General features: G+C 42.9%; 1 protein-coding gene across 1 annotated transcript in view; it reads left to right on the forward strand.

Moving 5' to 3' along the window:
* Positions 1 to 16,695, forward strand: part of SPHK1 (sphingosine kinase 1) — a 47,043-nt gene that overhangs the window by 24,582 nt on the left and 5,766 nt on the right. Inside the window, exons 2-4 of the mRNA XM_060764612.2 lie at positions 10,560 to 10,709; positions 12,720 to 12,814; positions 14,323 to 14,438. Of these exons, the coding sequence (XP_060620595.2) occupies positions 10,560 to 10,709; positions 12,720 to 12,814; positions 14,323 to 14,438 (361 nt within the window). The remainder of the gene's footprint in view (positions 1 to 10,559; positions 10,710 to 12,719; positions 12,815 to 14,322; positions 14,439 to 16,695) is intronic.

A 16,695-nucleotide genomic window follows, 5' to 3' on the forward strand; every position in this document is an offset into this window, starting at 1 on the left:
ATTCAATCTCTCATCTTGGAGAAATGATGAGGTCAACATTTTTGAAACTTTTTGAAACTCGTGGTATTCTCTAAAAACACGACCAGTTGAACCAAGGGCCTTTCTACACAGCCATATATTCCAGGATATCAAGGCAGAAAATCCCACATTATCTGAGTGTGGATACAAATAACCCAGTTCAAAGCAGACAATGTGGGGTTTTCTTCCTTGATGTTCTGGGATATAGGGCTGTGTGGAAGGGCCCCTAAAGACATTTGCTATTCAAGATGGGAAGCTTTTGTCAATTTCTTTCATTGCTCCTTTTTGACATGAATTTTTAATCCCACTCTCAATTCTGTAGCTTCTGTTAATCACGCAGAATGGCACAGTATACAATGTTTTAAACATTTCCTTCTGGATATGTTAATATTAATAAAGAGAAGCACTACCTGCAAGTATTTGAATTTTACTCAGGCTTTCTTCTGGTTTTTGAGGTTTCAGCAGAATTTGCTCACTTCCCAATTTCCCTTTTGTAAGTTGTGAGAACAAGAAACTTACTACTGTATTGTGAAAGGTTTTCAGGAAGCCTGATGTTGCACCTAATACCACATTTATGTCTTTCCCATAATTTCATGTCTGGGAAAGATATTGGGTGGAAAATTCAGTTTTTTGAAAACTGCATCTGTTGTGCAAAGTCAAGATCTTTTTGAAGTAATGAGTGAAATCAGGAGCAGATGGGATTGGCTTCCTGTCACTTTTGTTTTTCTTTGCCATATATTAATAGAGAAGTGTTTGGTGGAGCTAGGTCAGGAATGGGCAAACTCTGGCCCTCCATGTGTTTTGGACTTGAACTCCCACAATTCCTAATATCCAGTAGGCTGTTAGGAATTGTGGGAGTTGAAGTCCAAAACACCTGGAGGGCTGAAGTTTGTCCATTCCTGAGCTATGTGGTTTTGATATCATTGGCTGTATTTAGGGCAAAGGAAGATAAACATGTCCTGACCTAAATGCCCAGATCCAGTTTGATAATTGAAACTAAGCAGGGTCAGCCTTGGCTACTGATAGGATGAGAGACTGCCAGTGATTCCCAGGTGCCATAGACTATATTTCAAAGAAAGATACTGGCAAAATTTGGCTAATAAATCCCTATCAAATTGATGGGGTCACCATAAATTATCCTGTCATGTGAAGGCACATATGCACACAGAAGATAAGAAAAAATATGGATACTTTGGAAGGTCTTTTAAAAGGAAAGGGACTTAGCATGCAATTTTGTATCTTTTCTTTTATCCTCTCCTGACAGATGCTACTTGACATGTCAGTGAATTCTCAGGTACATCTCTTGGTAGTTTAGCTGAATGCCAATCCAGTGAGCAGAAATACTCCTTCAGCTATCTGAAAGAGCACGCTGACCTGTAGATATCATTTTGTCTGTTCAGGCAAAAAGGCTTCATTTTTCTCTACTGCATCCACCAGGTATTTGGGACTTTTTGTGTGTGTCAGGAGCAACTTGAGAAACTGCAAGTCGCTTATGGTGTGAAAGAATTGGCTGCCTGCAAGGATGTTACCCAGGGCATGTCTGGATGTGTTACTATCCTGTTGGGGGCTTCTCTCATGTCCCTGCATGAGAAGCTGGAGCTGACAGGTGGGAGCTCACCCTGCTCCCTGGATTCGAACCACCAACCTTTTGGTCAGCAGTCCTGCTGGCGCAAGGGCACCACCACCCATTGCACCACCGGATCCCATACAGGTCTGTTTCTGGCTCTACCATAATATGTATCTCTCCATTGTGGAATTACAGAAATTTGATACCACTTTAACAGCTATGACTTCTTCTTATGGGATCCTGGAGTGTTTAGTTTTTGTGAGTTCCTTGAAATTCCTTGCTAGAGAGCTCCAGTACTGTCTTTCAGTTAAGCACACGAGAGAAATGAAGATGAAATATTTTTGGAAATAAAGCAGCACCCCACCTAAGAACAAATTACACATGCTTGATTGGCCTATAATAATCTTATTGATTGGGCTATAATAATCTCATAATCATTAGTCTCATTATTCTTATCACATTGTCATTGCCATCATTTTTTGTATTCCTTTGGGATGCCTTGGTAGAGTGGCGCTCTGGACAGTCTGACTCCCAGAAGCCTCATTATCTGGATATTAAGTAACACATATGACAGGCAGGCTTGACCCCTGTTGGAGCCACCCTTGCTCTCCCAAGGCGGCAGGGCCAGCCCGGGTTCTCTAATTGCCACCTGCTGCCATTTCCAGACGAGAAACTCCCCTTGGGCACACAAAAGACTGGGTGACTTGGAAGGCGTTGAACAGGCCGCACTCCGGCACCACAAGATGCAGAGCTAATCTTAAGAAATGGGGCTACAAAGGGGAGTCCTGCCCCATGCACAATGGAGGACCTCCTTACAGTGACACCAAAGGCACTCCAAGTGACCAGTTTCTGGTCAAAGGACACTTAGTATAATGCCAAGTTTTTAACTTTGTTTGTGGTTTTTCTATACGTTATAACTGTATTATCAATTTGTTTCTGACACAATAAATAAAAACCAGCTGCTGTTGCAGACGAAAGGGGACAAGGCTGTGCTAGTTCCTATACCTCAACCAGATGTTCCAAGCAAGGCAGTGAAAAGCCCTAAATCACCCAGAGAACTGATAGGAAATCAAGAGAGAAGTGCTCTGCTTTTTTATTTCTGCAGTCGAAGGCTGGCTATACTGTCTGCGTTTGTCTCTACACTGCAGCCTGGTCTGGAGCAAGACTAAGACGGATGTGTGTGCATGAAATATGCATATATGTCTAAAACAGTCTTTCTATTTCCGATGCATTCAAAAGAAAGGGAGTCTGTGTCTAGTTCTCTCCCTGCCCTAAAATAGCTTTGGAGAGATTTTGGATTCCTGCAGTGGATGGGATTATGTTACACCCAAGAGCAAAGGAAACGATGCAGTGTGTCTGGTAGTTTCCATGGAATTCCAGCAAATACAGGTGCTTCCTTGCACTCTTTGCCAGTTTCTGTGACCTCAACTATTGGGGCTGGGTGGGGAAGAGAAGGGATGTATGTTTTTAATTATTCACTGCCATTTCACAGTAGGATTCTAGGTTAAATGCAAGTCCACACACCCTTAGCAGAAGGTGTTGGCTTGCTCCTAGTGACTTTATCTAACTTTGCCAGCATCTTTGGGAAGCTTCTCCAGAGGGCACTGCCAGCCTCGCTCATTTTATTTGTTGTCATCCTAAACATTTCTGTGTTTGCTACCTGCACTCTGTTGCCATCAACAAGCTCCTTGACCTCTCTTATCCTTGGGATCAAGGAGATAACTATTACATATTACAACTTTGGACTGTGAATCACACCACCTTCAACTGGAAAGGCCTGGAGTTAAACCTTTGCTTGCAACAAGAGGATAGGATGAAGAAAAATTACCACATGCCATTTCCCTCCTGAACAGATAAGCAAAGATCCACTTTTTAAAAAGTGTAGATTAAAGACACTAAACAGAATCTCTACTTCTGTGGAAATTGTAATGATTTTCTCTACACATTGATGTTTATGAATGAGCATAGACTAATTTTATGATAATACTGTATGGAACATTTTTGTCTTTGGAAGATTTCATCTTCTATGTCTGCTAAATGCTCTGAAGTACTCTTGTCATGGATTAGAAAAGCACCTTTAGCAATTTGATACCACTTTAATTGACATGACTTCATCAGTGGAGCAGGAGCCGTGGTTGCACACCGGGTTAAACCCTTGTGCTGGCTGAACTGCTGACCTGAAGGTCGGCGGTTCGAATCCAGGGAACGGGATGCACTCCTGTCTGTCAGCTTCAGCTTCCCATGTGGGGACATGAAAGAAACCTCTCGCAGGATGGTAACCCATCCGGGTGCATGCAGCCAATACTCTCACACCAGAAGCGACTTGCAGTTTCTCAAGTCACTTCTGACACGATTAAAAAAATAAATGGAATCTTGGGATTTGTAGTTTGTTAGGGGACGAGTGCTAGACAGTGGTTCTCAACCTTTGGTCCTCTGGGTGTTTTGGACTTGAGTGCCTAGAAATCCTTTCCAGCTTACTAGATAGACCTATAACGGAGTATCAAAATGCTATAACTAAGCTGTGTAGATATACAGGGTTAGTCAAAATGCATAGGCCAATCTGCCATTCAATTGAATGGCTTATTGGCCTATGCATTTTGACTAACCCTGTACTTACCACATACCTTTATATTCTATGTATTCTATGGAGTCTCATGATTTATGGTTTATTTTACCCAGAGATTCTTCCTCTCTTGTATACCAATCCTTTTCCAACAAATAAACACTCTCATATTGATCAAAACGCAGGCCATATCTAGTAAAGGGAAAGGTTTCCCCTAACATTAAGTCCAGTTGTGTCTGACTCTGGGGGTTGGTGTTCATAGCTATTTCTAAGCCGAAGAGCCAGCATTGTCCATTGACACCTCCAATGTCATGTGGCCGACTACATGGAACGCTGTTACCTTCTCGCCAGAGCGATATCTATTGACCCACTCACATTTGCATGTTTTCGAACTGCTAGGTTGGCAGAAGCTGGGCCTAACAGTGGGAGCTCATGCTGCTCCCCAGATTTGAATCTGCAATCTTTCAGTTAGCAAGTTTAGCATCTCAGCGGTTTAACCCACTGCGCCACCAGAGGCTCCAGGCCATATCTACCTTGTCATATAATGCAGTTTCAGAATGCAGTTAAATTACATTGTCCTTCATTATACGGAAGCGTAGGTGGGGGCCCTGTCAAGAAATTAACAAACTTGATCTTTGTCTTTGTTTGGATTACCCTTAAAAGATATGTGGGCAGAAGTTAAAGCTGGATCATCTGTAGTAGTTTGAAAAGATTTCTGACTTCCAGTTATTTTTGAATAACAACTCCTAAATGTGTTTTCTTCTTCTGGTAGTCAATTATGTTGTAGAAATTGAAAAAACTTGAGAAGGCCAAGAATTAATTTCTGTGATGAAGGACTATGAATTATTCAGGAGTTTTGGTACTTTTCTCGTATCTTCCAACATTTCACAGATGAGACCTGGGATACTTGTGGCCAAACAACATCAGAGTGTGTTGAGATCACAAAAGGTATTCACAAGGAAGAACATGCAAACCAGGAGAGGCTGCAGCCGTTTGTTTTTACCTGAGCCTACTGAGACGGACAGGATTCTACCCTTCCCCTCTCTTGCCTTTACTAAGTCAATAAAGTATAAACTATGTACATTTGCACTTATAATGAAATATGCAGCAAATGTAGTAAAGTGGGGGCAAAAAGGGCAAGTGGGAGGAGAGAGAAACTGAGTGAGAAAAAGTGGAAAGTCACAGAATTAATTGAAACTGTCCTTGCCAAATCAGGACAGTTGGTGGTATGTGCTCTTTCGAACAATTTTCCAGGATCAAAATTATTTAATTTAATTTAAAATGCATATACTTTAAATTAAAGAATTTAATTTAATTTAATGTTCAAACCTCTCAACCTCTGCGGATGTCTGCCACAGATGTGGATGAAACATCAGGAAAGAATGCTTCTGGAACATGGCCATACAGCCTGCAAAACTCACAGCAACCTAAAATGCATATAGTTTTGCACCAGGATCTGATAGATGCATCTCGGGGTTCTCCGTTTTCAAAAATCATATTGCAACCCACAAGCGAAGTCCGCCTAACCCTGCCTGAGGACACGTTTGCAGCTTCATTTTTAAACATTTGCATGAGAGTGGAAGAGAGAATGGTAAAAGGGATTTCTTCAGGCTGACATAATCAGTGAGCCTTATTTAAATAGGACGGATCCTGAGTGAATGGGAGCTGGGCAGGCAGAGATGGCAAAGGGAAAGATGTTGTTACCTTGGGCCTTTACTGGAAATGTTGGAAGATACCACACAAGCCTCAGCTTTTTGCTCTTGCTCAGACCCACTCATTCATGTTACTCGTCGTTTTTAAGGATCACATCAACCGTAAGTGCTGTTATGCCCAACTAAGAACACAAAATACAGAGGCAGAGCCTGAGATGCCCTTGTTTTTGTGATGCCGCAGTCCAATGAAGCGAGCTAGCAACCAACATGTTGCTAAATAATTGGCACACATGGCTAATTGGGTCTGACAGTGCTTTCACAAAGAAATGGTAGCTCTTAGCATAGCTTCTGTGTCTGCTTGTAGACAGGGAAAGGTGGCGACAGAGTGGTGATATTGCCTTTCTTTGGGGAACTCTGTGATATCATTAATTTGGCTATGGATGACTGGCTTCTGAGCTGTAAACTAGGCTCGACAGGCTTCAGGTTTAAACATAGTGCCTGACATTCAAATTGACCTGTGTGTATCATGGGGCTTGCCAAGATTGGGACACTTCCTTTGCAGAAAGTGTGGACTTTTTTTTCAGGCGCTAATGCTCTGTTTGCAGACTGTGTGTATATACATATACTTTGGGAAGAAACATGCATGATGGGGAGCTGTGCAAAGCAGTCTGCTGGGGAAAGTGAGTACAGCAATTATTGACCAGGGTTCAGATCTGTAATTACTGCTAATACACAAAGCAGCTAATTGAGGAAAAATGTTCAGGGTAAAGACATAGGAAATCCAATATTTATGAGATCGTAAGCCCAATGTAAAGTCTTTTGTGACTTTTGAGATTCATGTTTATGTTGCTAATGACCATATGTGACCTTACAACCTATCACATTAACTAGGCAGCACCCCAATTGATGGGCTTTGAGGTACAGTAGATTGGGATGCTGGGGAAATGTTGGCTGCAGGTTCCATTGAGAGAAACTGTTATGCAGGGACCCAGAGGGGACTGTCGTCCATGGACCCCATGATTGGAGGGGACCCTTCAGTCATCATTTCCTTGCATACCAATCTGCTGCATCTCAGAAGCCACTCAGTTGTGGCATTGCCTGGCTTAAGAGGTAGTTTTCAGAGAAGTCTCTTGCAAGTTCTTGGCCTGGGATTTTAAATAATTTTTTTATTTTTGTAAAGGAAATACTTCTATGAATATTTCCAAGTGGACTTAAGGACAGGAATCCTCCTGATGCCTGCTTGGTTAAGAAGGCTCCAGTCCTGAAGAAAGTCAGGTCTTTCAGAAATAGGCTACTGGTTGCTGGCAAACTTCATCTACCTCACCACCACTTAGCGTTGCCAGGTGAAATAAGAGAAATAGGGGCTGCTGACTCAATGGTTGTGTAGAAGAGGGAATTTAAGCAGTTTTGCTTGCAACACCACCATCACTTGCTGATATTCCAGATTCGACCTGACTATGGACCCTTCTGTACTGCCATATAAAATCCAGATTATCTACTTTGAACTGGATTATATGGCACTGTAGGAGGAGCCTGTGAAAACTATGAGAAAGACAGGAGCCCTGTTCTGTAGTTCTTCTGATAACCTTCCATTATTGTATGACCTTGTTAAAAAAGTTTGTCATAGCACATCAAAAGATACTAGCTCAAAAATTTTTCTATTGTTTTATGACTATCTTTTTCTTCTTTGATGCCTGCTTAGATGCAGCAGAGCATCTGTGTTTTGTCTTCCTTCTGCTGGGAACATTTCATGAGGCATGATGCCATCCTCCAAGGACTGAATGTGATCTTCCATTTTAGGGATCTTTTAAATTGAATTCCATTTTTGTCACCTTTAGACTAATGCTGTTTTTCCTCAGAGCTGCTTTTTACCTCATTGCATTTTCCAGGATGGTTGGTGTAAAGAAATGTTTTAAAATTTTCTTCGTTTCTCATAACATTTTCTCGTTCTTGCTTGCCAAATAGGCATCACGTGGGAGCTCCTATGGAGTGCAGGGCAGGTGGGAAGAAGAGCAGTTTTAGAAACCATTTGTGCTGAGCTGTCTCCAGACTTTGATTGCTACCCTGATCTTCAGAGCGGCAAGATTGGTCAGCAAATCACTGAGCTGTATCCTTAGCACGTCTCTTTCGGGTAGAAGAGCAGAATGTGAAAATGGAGAGCCAGCAAGAAGCATAGGGTGAAGTTGGCATTAATTCCAGGGAAGACAAAAAGTGCAGGCCCAAGTTTGGTACCTGCATCAAAAGGTCTCGATCTTGCAGTTAGATCTACTTCTTTTCTCAGCAGAGTTTTTTTTCATTATTATTATCTGTATTTTCCAACACCCAGAACATAACATGTGACAGAAGGTTAGAATTTCACAAAACAAATATAGCCCAAAAAACCTACAACAACCCAGTGATTTCAGCCATGAAAGCCTTCGACAATACATAACAAATTTGTTATTACAGCTCTTGAAGTGCATCAAAATATATTTCTCTTTGTCAGTACTGTTTGTAAATGCAATGATTTTGGAAATGTAAATGCAATATATTTAGTGTCCAAAGGGGCAGTTGGCCTGCGAGTCGGGCTGTGTCCGTCTGTGTGAGTTTGTGGTTTTAATGTTCCGTGAAGTTAGTGTTTGATATTTCCAGTCCTTTAAAAAGATATCTGTGGTTTGAACTATGCACCAGTGTTTCTAATGAACCTCTATAAGCCTTCGGTGATATATCTACAGGTGAGAGAGAAATTAAGATGGTTGGTGTTGTTTGTGTTCCTGCTTCTTGGCCGGGGGTTGGACTGGATGGCCCATGAGGTCTCTTCCAACTCTATGATTCAATGATCCTGAGCAAGATCTCTCAGCTCTCTTACTCTATCCCAGTGGTTCGCAACCTGTGGGTCCCCAATATTTTTGGCCTACAACTCCCAGAAATCCCAGCCATTTTACTACCTGTTAGGATTTCTGGGAGTTGAAGGCCAAAACATCTGGGGACCCAGAGGTTGAGAACCATTACACATGCTGTATATAACCCTCTTTCAATAGGTTGTTTAGATTATGTACAAGACTCGTTTTTGAATTCTTCCACATGAAAACAAATTTGTTTTAACCTGAAGATTTGGCCACAAGGGAGAATATTTCTCAATGTCATAGCGAGAACTATTGAATCTTGGGTGTTAGCATCTGTGGGTTTTCTATATAGTGTAGAAATGAGATAGATGTATGGTGTCCTATATTATAAATCAGAACCCCTGGTGGCACAGTAGGTTAAAGGGCTGCGCTGCTGAACTTAGGTCACAGGTTCAAATCCAGGGAACGGCATGAGCTTCTACTGTCAGCCCCAGCTTCTGCCAACCTAGCAGTTTGAAAAAATGCAAATGTGAGTAGATCAATAGGTACCACCTTGTTGGGAAGGTAACGGCAGTCCATGCAGTCAGGCTGGCCAAATGACCTTAGAGGTTTCTATGGACAACCCTGGCTCCTCAGCTTAGAAAAGGAGATGAGCACCAACCCCCAGAGTCGGACACGACTGGACTTAATGTCAGGGGAAACCCTTTACAACCTATATTATAAATCAACCAGAAGATTTATATTTATAGAATGAATTGTTCTGTGAAATTCTCTGAGATCATCTGCATTACTTCTCCAAATATAGAAAGCATCATATAAAAAGCTTACTCAGAATATCAATTGTTTGTTGAATTCCCCATTAGGACAGGTGATTTCTCTTTAAAAACTCCACATATACAAATTGGGAAGTCTACTCCTTTTATCTGTCAGTCCCCTGCCCTCATTTGCAGTAACTTTTTTGTAAGGGCTATAACCCACTGTGCCTGGAGCCCCTGGTGGTGCAATGGGTTCAATCCTTGTGCTGGCAGAACTGAAGACTGACAGGTCGGAGGTTCGAATCCGGGGTGAGCGTAGATGAGCTCCCTCTGTCAGCTCCAGCTCCCCATGCGGGGACATGAGAAAGACCTCCCACAAGGATGGTAAAACATTAAAACATCCAGGTGTCACCTGGTCAATGTCCTTGCAAACGGCCAATTCTCTCACAGCAGAAGCAACTTGCAGTTTCTCAAGTCGCTCCTGACACAAAAAAAAAATCCAAAGAGGATAAGAAATGTGATAGGGGATATTTATATCTTCAGTCTGGAGCTAACTTTACTATAGTCAAACCTCCTCCTGCAATATATTGGTATACAATGACCTCACATCTGTGGTGCCTCTCCTCCAGCCTTAGAGATGTCATTTTATTGATAAGCCTGTGGCGTCTCATAAATAAGATGGGATTTGGGGTTTAAAAAGTGTTGTGCTTAGCAAGGACAATGACCCTACCTGCCACTGCTTTCTGGCAGACACATCCCTCTGAATTTTACAGAAATTCTCACAGGAGCTAAGGCGGGGGCAGGGGGAGGGAGGGAGGGAGAGAAGTAATGGATTTCTTCAGGAACAACATATTATTGTAAGCTGTCATTATTGTAACACTAAGTCTTCTGGAGTGTCTTGATCTTGAATTGCAGTTAAGGCCCAATGGCTTTACCTGATCTTGCTTGAGATTAAAGATAATGCAACCAATGTTTAGTTATGGGCCAGCACTTCTAGTTGCAGTGTTACTGTCTTCTGGGATGCCCGGCTATGGGGCCAGTCATGATGAGTATTTCTATTTCAGAATGTGCAACTACACTACTGGAGCAAATAAGGAAAGCAGCAAATTCCATAGGACATTATTTTAGTCTGTGATTCTGATTCCCATTCTCTCTCCCACCTCTTGTGTCTTCATACAGGAGTAACATATGGCCTCCTCCCTCGGCCCTGTCGAGTGATGATTCTGCTGAATCCACAGAGCGGATCAGGACGGGCTCCACAATTGTTCAGATGCCATGTCCAGCCAATGCTGAAGGAAGCCAACATAGGATTTGACATGTTTGTAACTGGTAAGTATTCCCATGACCATTGCAGTTTTTCTTTCTTCACAGCATGAGAGAAGATGCCAGGACCCAAACTGAAATGTAACAATGCCCAAATCTGCTTGCTCATTCCTGCTCCAGGCCTCACTTATTTGTCCTCTTTAGATTAACCCCACTTGACTTTAGTTTCAGCTTGCAGGTACTTCTGAGCTGTAGGGCCATCCTAGTGTTTCAATTAGCAAGGACCGGCAACGGTGGTCCTCCAAATGTGGTTGGATTGCTATTCCAGTGATCCCTCGGCCTTGACTGTAGTTTTCCAGGACTATTGTAACATGTGTTCCAACTCTATCTGGAGAGTTGCAGATTTGCCCCATCCTTTGTTCAATGTACCAATTCCTTTGGTTCTAAACTTAATTGAATCAAATGCTGCATTATATCAATTTTCCATGGCACTTGACATTCTCTAAATGGGAACATCCTTGTTACCAATGAATATGCCTAGGAGACATAAATAAATCTAAATTAGTTCCATTTCAGTTTGGGTTTCATGGCCTGGTTTGTGGATAGAAGCTGCCTTGGCCAACTTGTAGTTGAGAGAGTGACAACATGCTCTCCCAGAAGCTTTCAATACTTTTATTGTCCTCCTGAGTAGATCCAGTTTGGGGATAAAAGGTACCTTTAGCAATGGCTGTGCTCCTATTAGGTTGGGCATTTCCTAAAGCCATGCTTTCTGGAAATGTTGATTGTTTACCCCCATGGGTGTTTATTATTTAAGTTCTTACAAGGTTCTGTTCTCTCTCCTATGCTGTCTCATGTCTGCATGAAACTTCGCATCTCTTTTTCCTTTTTTGGAATCTTTCTCACTGAATACAAGCTGTAAGACTAGATTCTTATTTGTGCAAGCCAGGTGTTATTATTAATCATGTACATGGTGGAGAAAGGCTGTAGCATTTTGCCTTCCCACCTAAGCAAATCTGACAGCTTGCACCACCACAATTCTGCCTGTTTCTTCTACAGTGCAAACTATCTTAATCGTGTGTCTCATTTCATCTTAATACTTCTTTTGAGGGGAGGAGGAGAAGACCAGATATTTTTCTTGGGAGGCTGGTTACACTGGGATCGTGAACAACCGTTTTTATTTTCAGTTAGCCCTGATTTTGGGAGATGTTTGATTAAGAGTAAATAGAGGAGGTGTGTGTGATAAAAAGAGCGGTGTGTGGGAATGTCGGTTGCCATCCTGTATTAATGTGGAATCAGAGTGCCACCCTGTTGGATAACTAGTCATTGTGTTTATCCACAGGCCATAATCCTGTTACTGTCTTAACACATTTTTGTTGGACATTTTTTTCTTGATGTACTGTCAAAGTCACAGAAATGGAATTGCACGCATGCAGTGAAGTTGTGCATATGGATGCCCACACACATTTGCATGTGCAACGTTCCTATTTGATGCAAGAATGCCATTAACACAGTGGTTCTCAATCTGTGACCTATGACTCACAGAAATCCCAGCCAGTTTACCAGCTGTTGGGATTTCTGGGAGTTGAAGGCCAAAACATCTGGGGACCCACATGTTGAGAACCACTGCCATAACACAATCAGCAGTCTGCAACTATCATAGAAGATCAGGGCCACTGTTTGTATTTGAATGGACTGGCGGCATCTTCTCCTCCATCCAAGTAACATAGGAGTCTCCAGAGAGTGCAGAACTTTCTTTTTTGAAAGTCTGTTTCCCACTTCTTCATCTCCAATCAAAACATGCATCACCTTAAAGTGCCTGAAGTTATGGGCTGCTGCCCATGAAATGCCAAACAAAACCCATTCACCTTTGTGTTGCCTGTAGATTTTTTCCCATTGTTGTCATCCTGCAGCAAATTAACATAACTACCCTTCCCCAGCCCTGTGTGTAATGAGACTGCAGCTGCCCACTTTTGCATCAGTGTAGGTTCACCCAGGCAAATTTTATCCAAGGGTTTATAAATTATATAATGCAATGAACAGGCTAGTCATGGATTCTCCTTGTCTTTCTCCATGCAGAGAGGCACAACCATGCCTGGGATATGGTGAAAGAGAAGGACTTGTCCAGGTGGGATGCCTTGGTGGTGATGGCTGGAGATGGCTTACTGTATGAGGTAAGGAGGCGAGCTGGTGAGATGCTACTCAATCTGGGGTCCTGGTTTTAGCAGTTATAAGATTATGGCACTGAGTTGTCTGCTGGCATCATTCCCATCATAGACAGCCAGTGCTGCCCCATGAGCCCATGGTGAGCATGTAAGGAAACCATAAACCTTGCTGCTTGTTTAAACAGGATACCTAAGTCCGTTGCAATGACAACCTAGCACTCAAGGCACTGTACTTTGAAGGAGCATGTTAGTTCCAGGGGTTGTACTGGTTATGTCAGCCTGGACTGCAACCAGATCCAGTGGTCCTCCACCTTTATGGGCTGAGTAGAAGAAGAGGGCTCACTGGGCACACTGAAGGGAGATGTGGAGGATGACAAGGCCTTGAGTTTGTTGGTAGATTCAGCATGGAATCCCTGCCTTGCCTGGTTCTCTCCGCTCTCTTCCCCTGAGTCTTGCTCTGCCGTTATGCATTTCCTGACCACAAATTCTGACGCAAAAAAAGTAGACTCTCCCATTAGGAGTAACAGAATGTAAAATAAGCTTTTATTTTGGAGAAAGACAGCCACTCTGAATGAAATGTTGGCTCGTAAATGGTTGAACACAGTTAATGTTAAGTTTGAAATGTGGACGGATAGCTTTCAGGGCAGTTTGAAAAGTTACTTCTTAAACATAATTTGTTTCCCATTGCTTGTTGCAATGTGTGGGAAGGAAACTGTTATATTTACTCAGAATGGAATAATAAGTTCTAGTAGTTACTTTCTGTTATGGAAAACACTCCTTAGATTGAAAAGAGAGCAACATAAAATTTGAAAGGTTACTGTTAAAATGTCTCTAAATAGATATTAAAATGCTCTCAAAATAACTTTTGCTACTGTTTGAAAGTCACTTCACGATCAAAGGGCAAGCAGGAGGGAAATGTATTTATTTATTTATTTATTTACAGTATTTCTGTCCCATCTTTCTCAAGCCTGAAGGCGACTCAAGGTGGCTTACAATTTGATGCCATAACAATCCACAATATACAATTAATACATTTAAAATAGCATTATAAAATCAGTGTAAAATGAATACAATACAAAAACCATTAAAAACATATAATAACCAATGTCTTTCTGTTAATCTCATTTTCCAGTAGCATTGTCCAAGCCATTCTATGTTTCAAACTTACATAATTCTGTGTTTGTCTATTGCATGCTTATGGAATATATTTTATTATTGTTCCATCATTGTCTTGCTTCTGATAGCCATGCTTGCCTTCAAAAAATGGGAATTATTTTCTGACTAATGGATGTCATAAACTCACAGCCTTAGTATGGTGTCTTACATGAGATTGACAGAAGTACTTCTGTGTACCTCTTTTGAGATGTAATATATTCCACCTCCCAATATGTTGCACTGGTGATTCTGGAGCATGTTGGAACAGAGCATTAAAATAACTGGTTACCAAAGCTAAGGTCATATATATGAAAAATGGCTCCCTGATGCTTGCCCTTTGACCGTCCTTTGTGTCCTTGCAGGTGATCAATGGACTGATGGAGCGTCCCGACTGGAGGTCTGTGATCCAGAAGCCTCTTTGTATCCTCCCAGGAGGCTCTGGAAACGCCCTGGCAGCTTCTCTCAATCATTATGGGGGGTAAGTGATCACCAGAGGCTTGGTGTTACTAATTTAAGTCAGGAGCGGGATGGGAGTTCTTCTGCTTTGACCTAATGGCCTGGATTAGCTATGTGGGAAGATTGGTATTCAGTAGACTGACAAGCCGACTTCTCAAGGCTTTGTTCAAGGCAATAGCAGCGAACTCCACACTGTGGGAGGAAAAGCCATGTGTATGATAAGATGGCAATTCCACAAAGTTGTTTTGAGCATGTTTAGGACCCTTTTGCTCTGCCAGTCCCAGAGAGGAGTATGAAACTTTGCATCGTGGAAACTTAATCTGGTGGGCCGAGATTCTGCCTCGCCTTCAAGCCGGCCGTGGATTCCTTTCTGCCTCTCCCTATCCTCCTGTGGTGTGATGCTGATTGCAAGGCAGTTGCATTGGCAGACTCTCCCTGATGGAAGAGGGTGTCAAATATGACCTGGTACCATTGTTGCTTGTTGACAGATGGGGCTGGGGGAGAGTATTGCCCCATAGAAGCTGTTTAATTGGAAGTCCTTGCTTCATGTTGCAGTTTCTGCCCAGATTGTATGATGTCCCTTATAGCATCACTCCAACTTTGGCCTCTGCCCCTTGCACAGCTGTCCTCCTCCTCCTCCATCTGCTCTGGGACTAATCTTCATTTCCTAAAGGGCTTCATTTGGTGGAGGGAGGGGACAGGGAGGGGGGCTGAAGGTGTCACTTGGGGGGATTCTGCCCCTCTCTGTCAAACTGGCTCAGCCACCTGGCTGGCTGGGGGGACTGAGAGAAGCACTGCTGCTTGGTTCTCAGGTTTCCCCAGGAATAAGCCCCCTGAGAACATACATACTGTATATTTACCCACTCAAAATAGAGCACAAGAGAAAAAAAGCTGCAATCAGACCACTTTGCACATGTTTGAAATGACACAGGGGCAACTGTGTATGGGGAAGTTTTTCACTCCCATTTTGTCAATATTTAGAATTGACTTAAGAGTCTCACCCAAAGGTCTGGGTGACCACTTTTCTCCTTGGCAAGGCTCCGACTGACTACAATCCTGTGTGGTCCAGTGTAGTATAGTAGTAATTCCAGTTGCAGAACTGCAGTACACCTGGGTAGTCACCAAACCCTTCATCTGCCACAGATAATTGAAATGATTACATTCTGTGCTAAAGTCTGCTGGACCTTCTGATAGCTTCATTGGATGACACTAAGTGTATGGTGATGCTCCCCCCCCCCCCCACACACACACACATACACCGCTCTCACCTGGCATGGCATGACCAAGGGGTAAATGAACTCTGCACTAGAGTTGGTTGATGTGGAGAGAGGAAGTGAATACCAGTTTTCACAGTGACCAGAAAATCAGCAAAAAACCCCCAAAGACTTGTGTGGATTGTGCCTTCAAGTTATTTATTGCCAACCACAAGACCACCCCAATACAGGGATTTATTGGCAAGATTTCTTCAGAAGGAGTTTGCCTTCCTCTCTAGCTAAATGTGACTTGCCCAAGGTCACCAAGTGCGAGTTTCCAAGGTTGGGCAGTGATTCAAACTCTGGTCCTCTGGAGGCCCAGTTCAACACTGCACCAGCTGCAGTGTAGATATAGGCCGCCTATGTGTGCCACTTACAGGATACCAACCCAATTTTCCCCCCTGCCTATTTCTCTCTCACCTAAATGAGCTCCTGCTTGGCCCTACATATAGTGTTGACCTGTATGTATGGCCTGGGGCCTCTGTTTCCTGAAGAAACCACTACACTGTGCTAAGGTTGTTGACAATTCTGCTACACAAGACTGCAAGGAGCTCAGGCACTCTGAGACTTGGCTCACGGATTGTTCTAGAAGTCCCCCGGTGACACAGTCGGTTAAACTGCTGAGCTGCTGAAGTTGCTGAGCGAAAGGTTGGCAGTTTGAATACAGGGAGCAGGGTGAGCTCCCACTGTTAGCTCCAGCTTCTGCTAACCTATCAGTTCAAAAACATGCAAATGTGAGATCAAGAGGTACCACTGGCAGGAAGGTAACGGCACCATGCTGTCATGCCGGCCACATGACCTTGGAGGTGTCTATGGACAACGCTGGCTCCTCGGCTTAGAAATGGAGATGAGCACCACCCCACCCCACCCCAGTGTTGGACAATATCAGGGGAAACCTTAAACTTTACCTATTGCTCTAAAAAATCCATGATTGGCCATCCAGTCCAAGTTTTAGCGTAGCAGATTGTGCAGCCATGCCTCGTTTCCCTCTGTCATAGCACCGCTTTCCTACATGGTCCAGCTGCT

This window comes from Anolis sagrei, chromosome 2, assembly GCF_037176765.1.
Source record: "Anolis sagrei isolate rAnoSag1 chromosome 2, rAnoSag1.mat, whole genome shotgun sequence".
Classification (NCBI taxonomy): Eukaryota; Metazoa; Chordata; class Lepidosauria; order Squamata; family Dactyloidae; genus Anolis; species Anolis sagrei.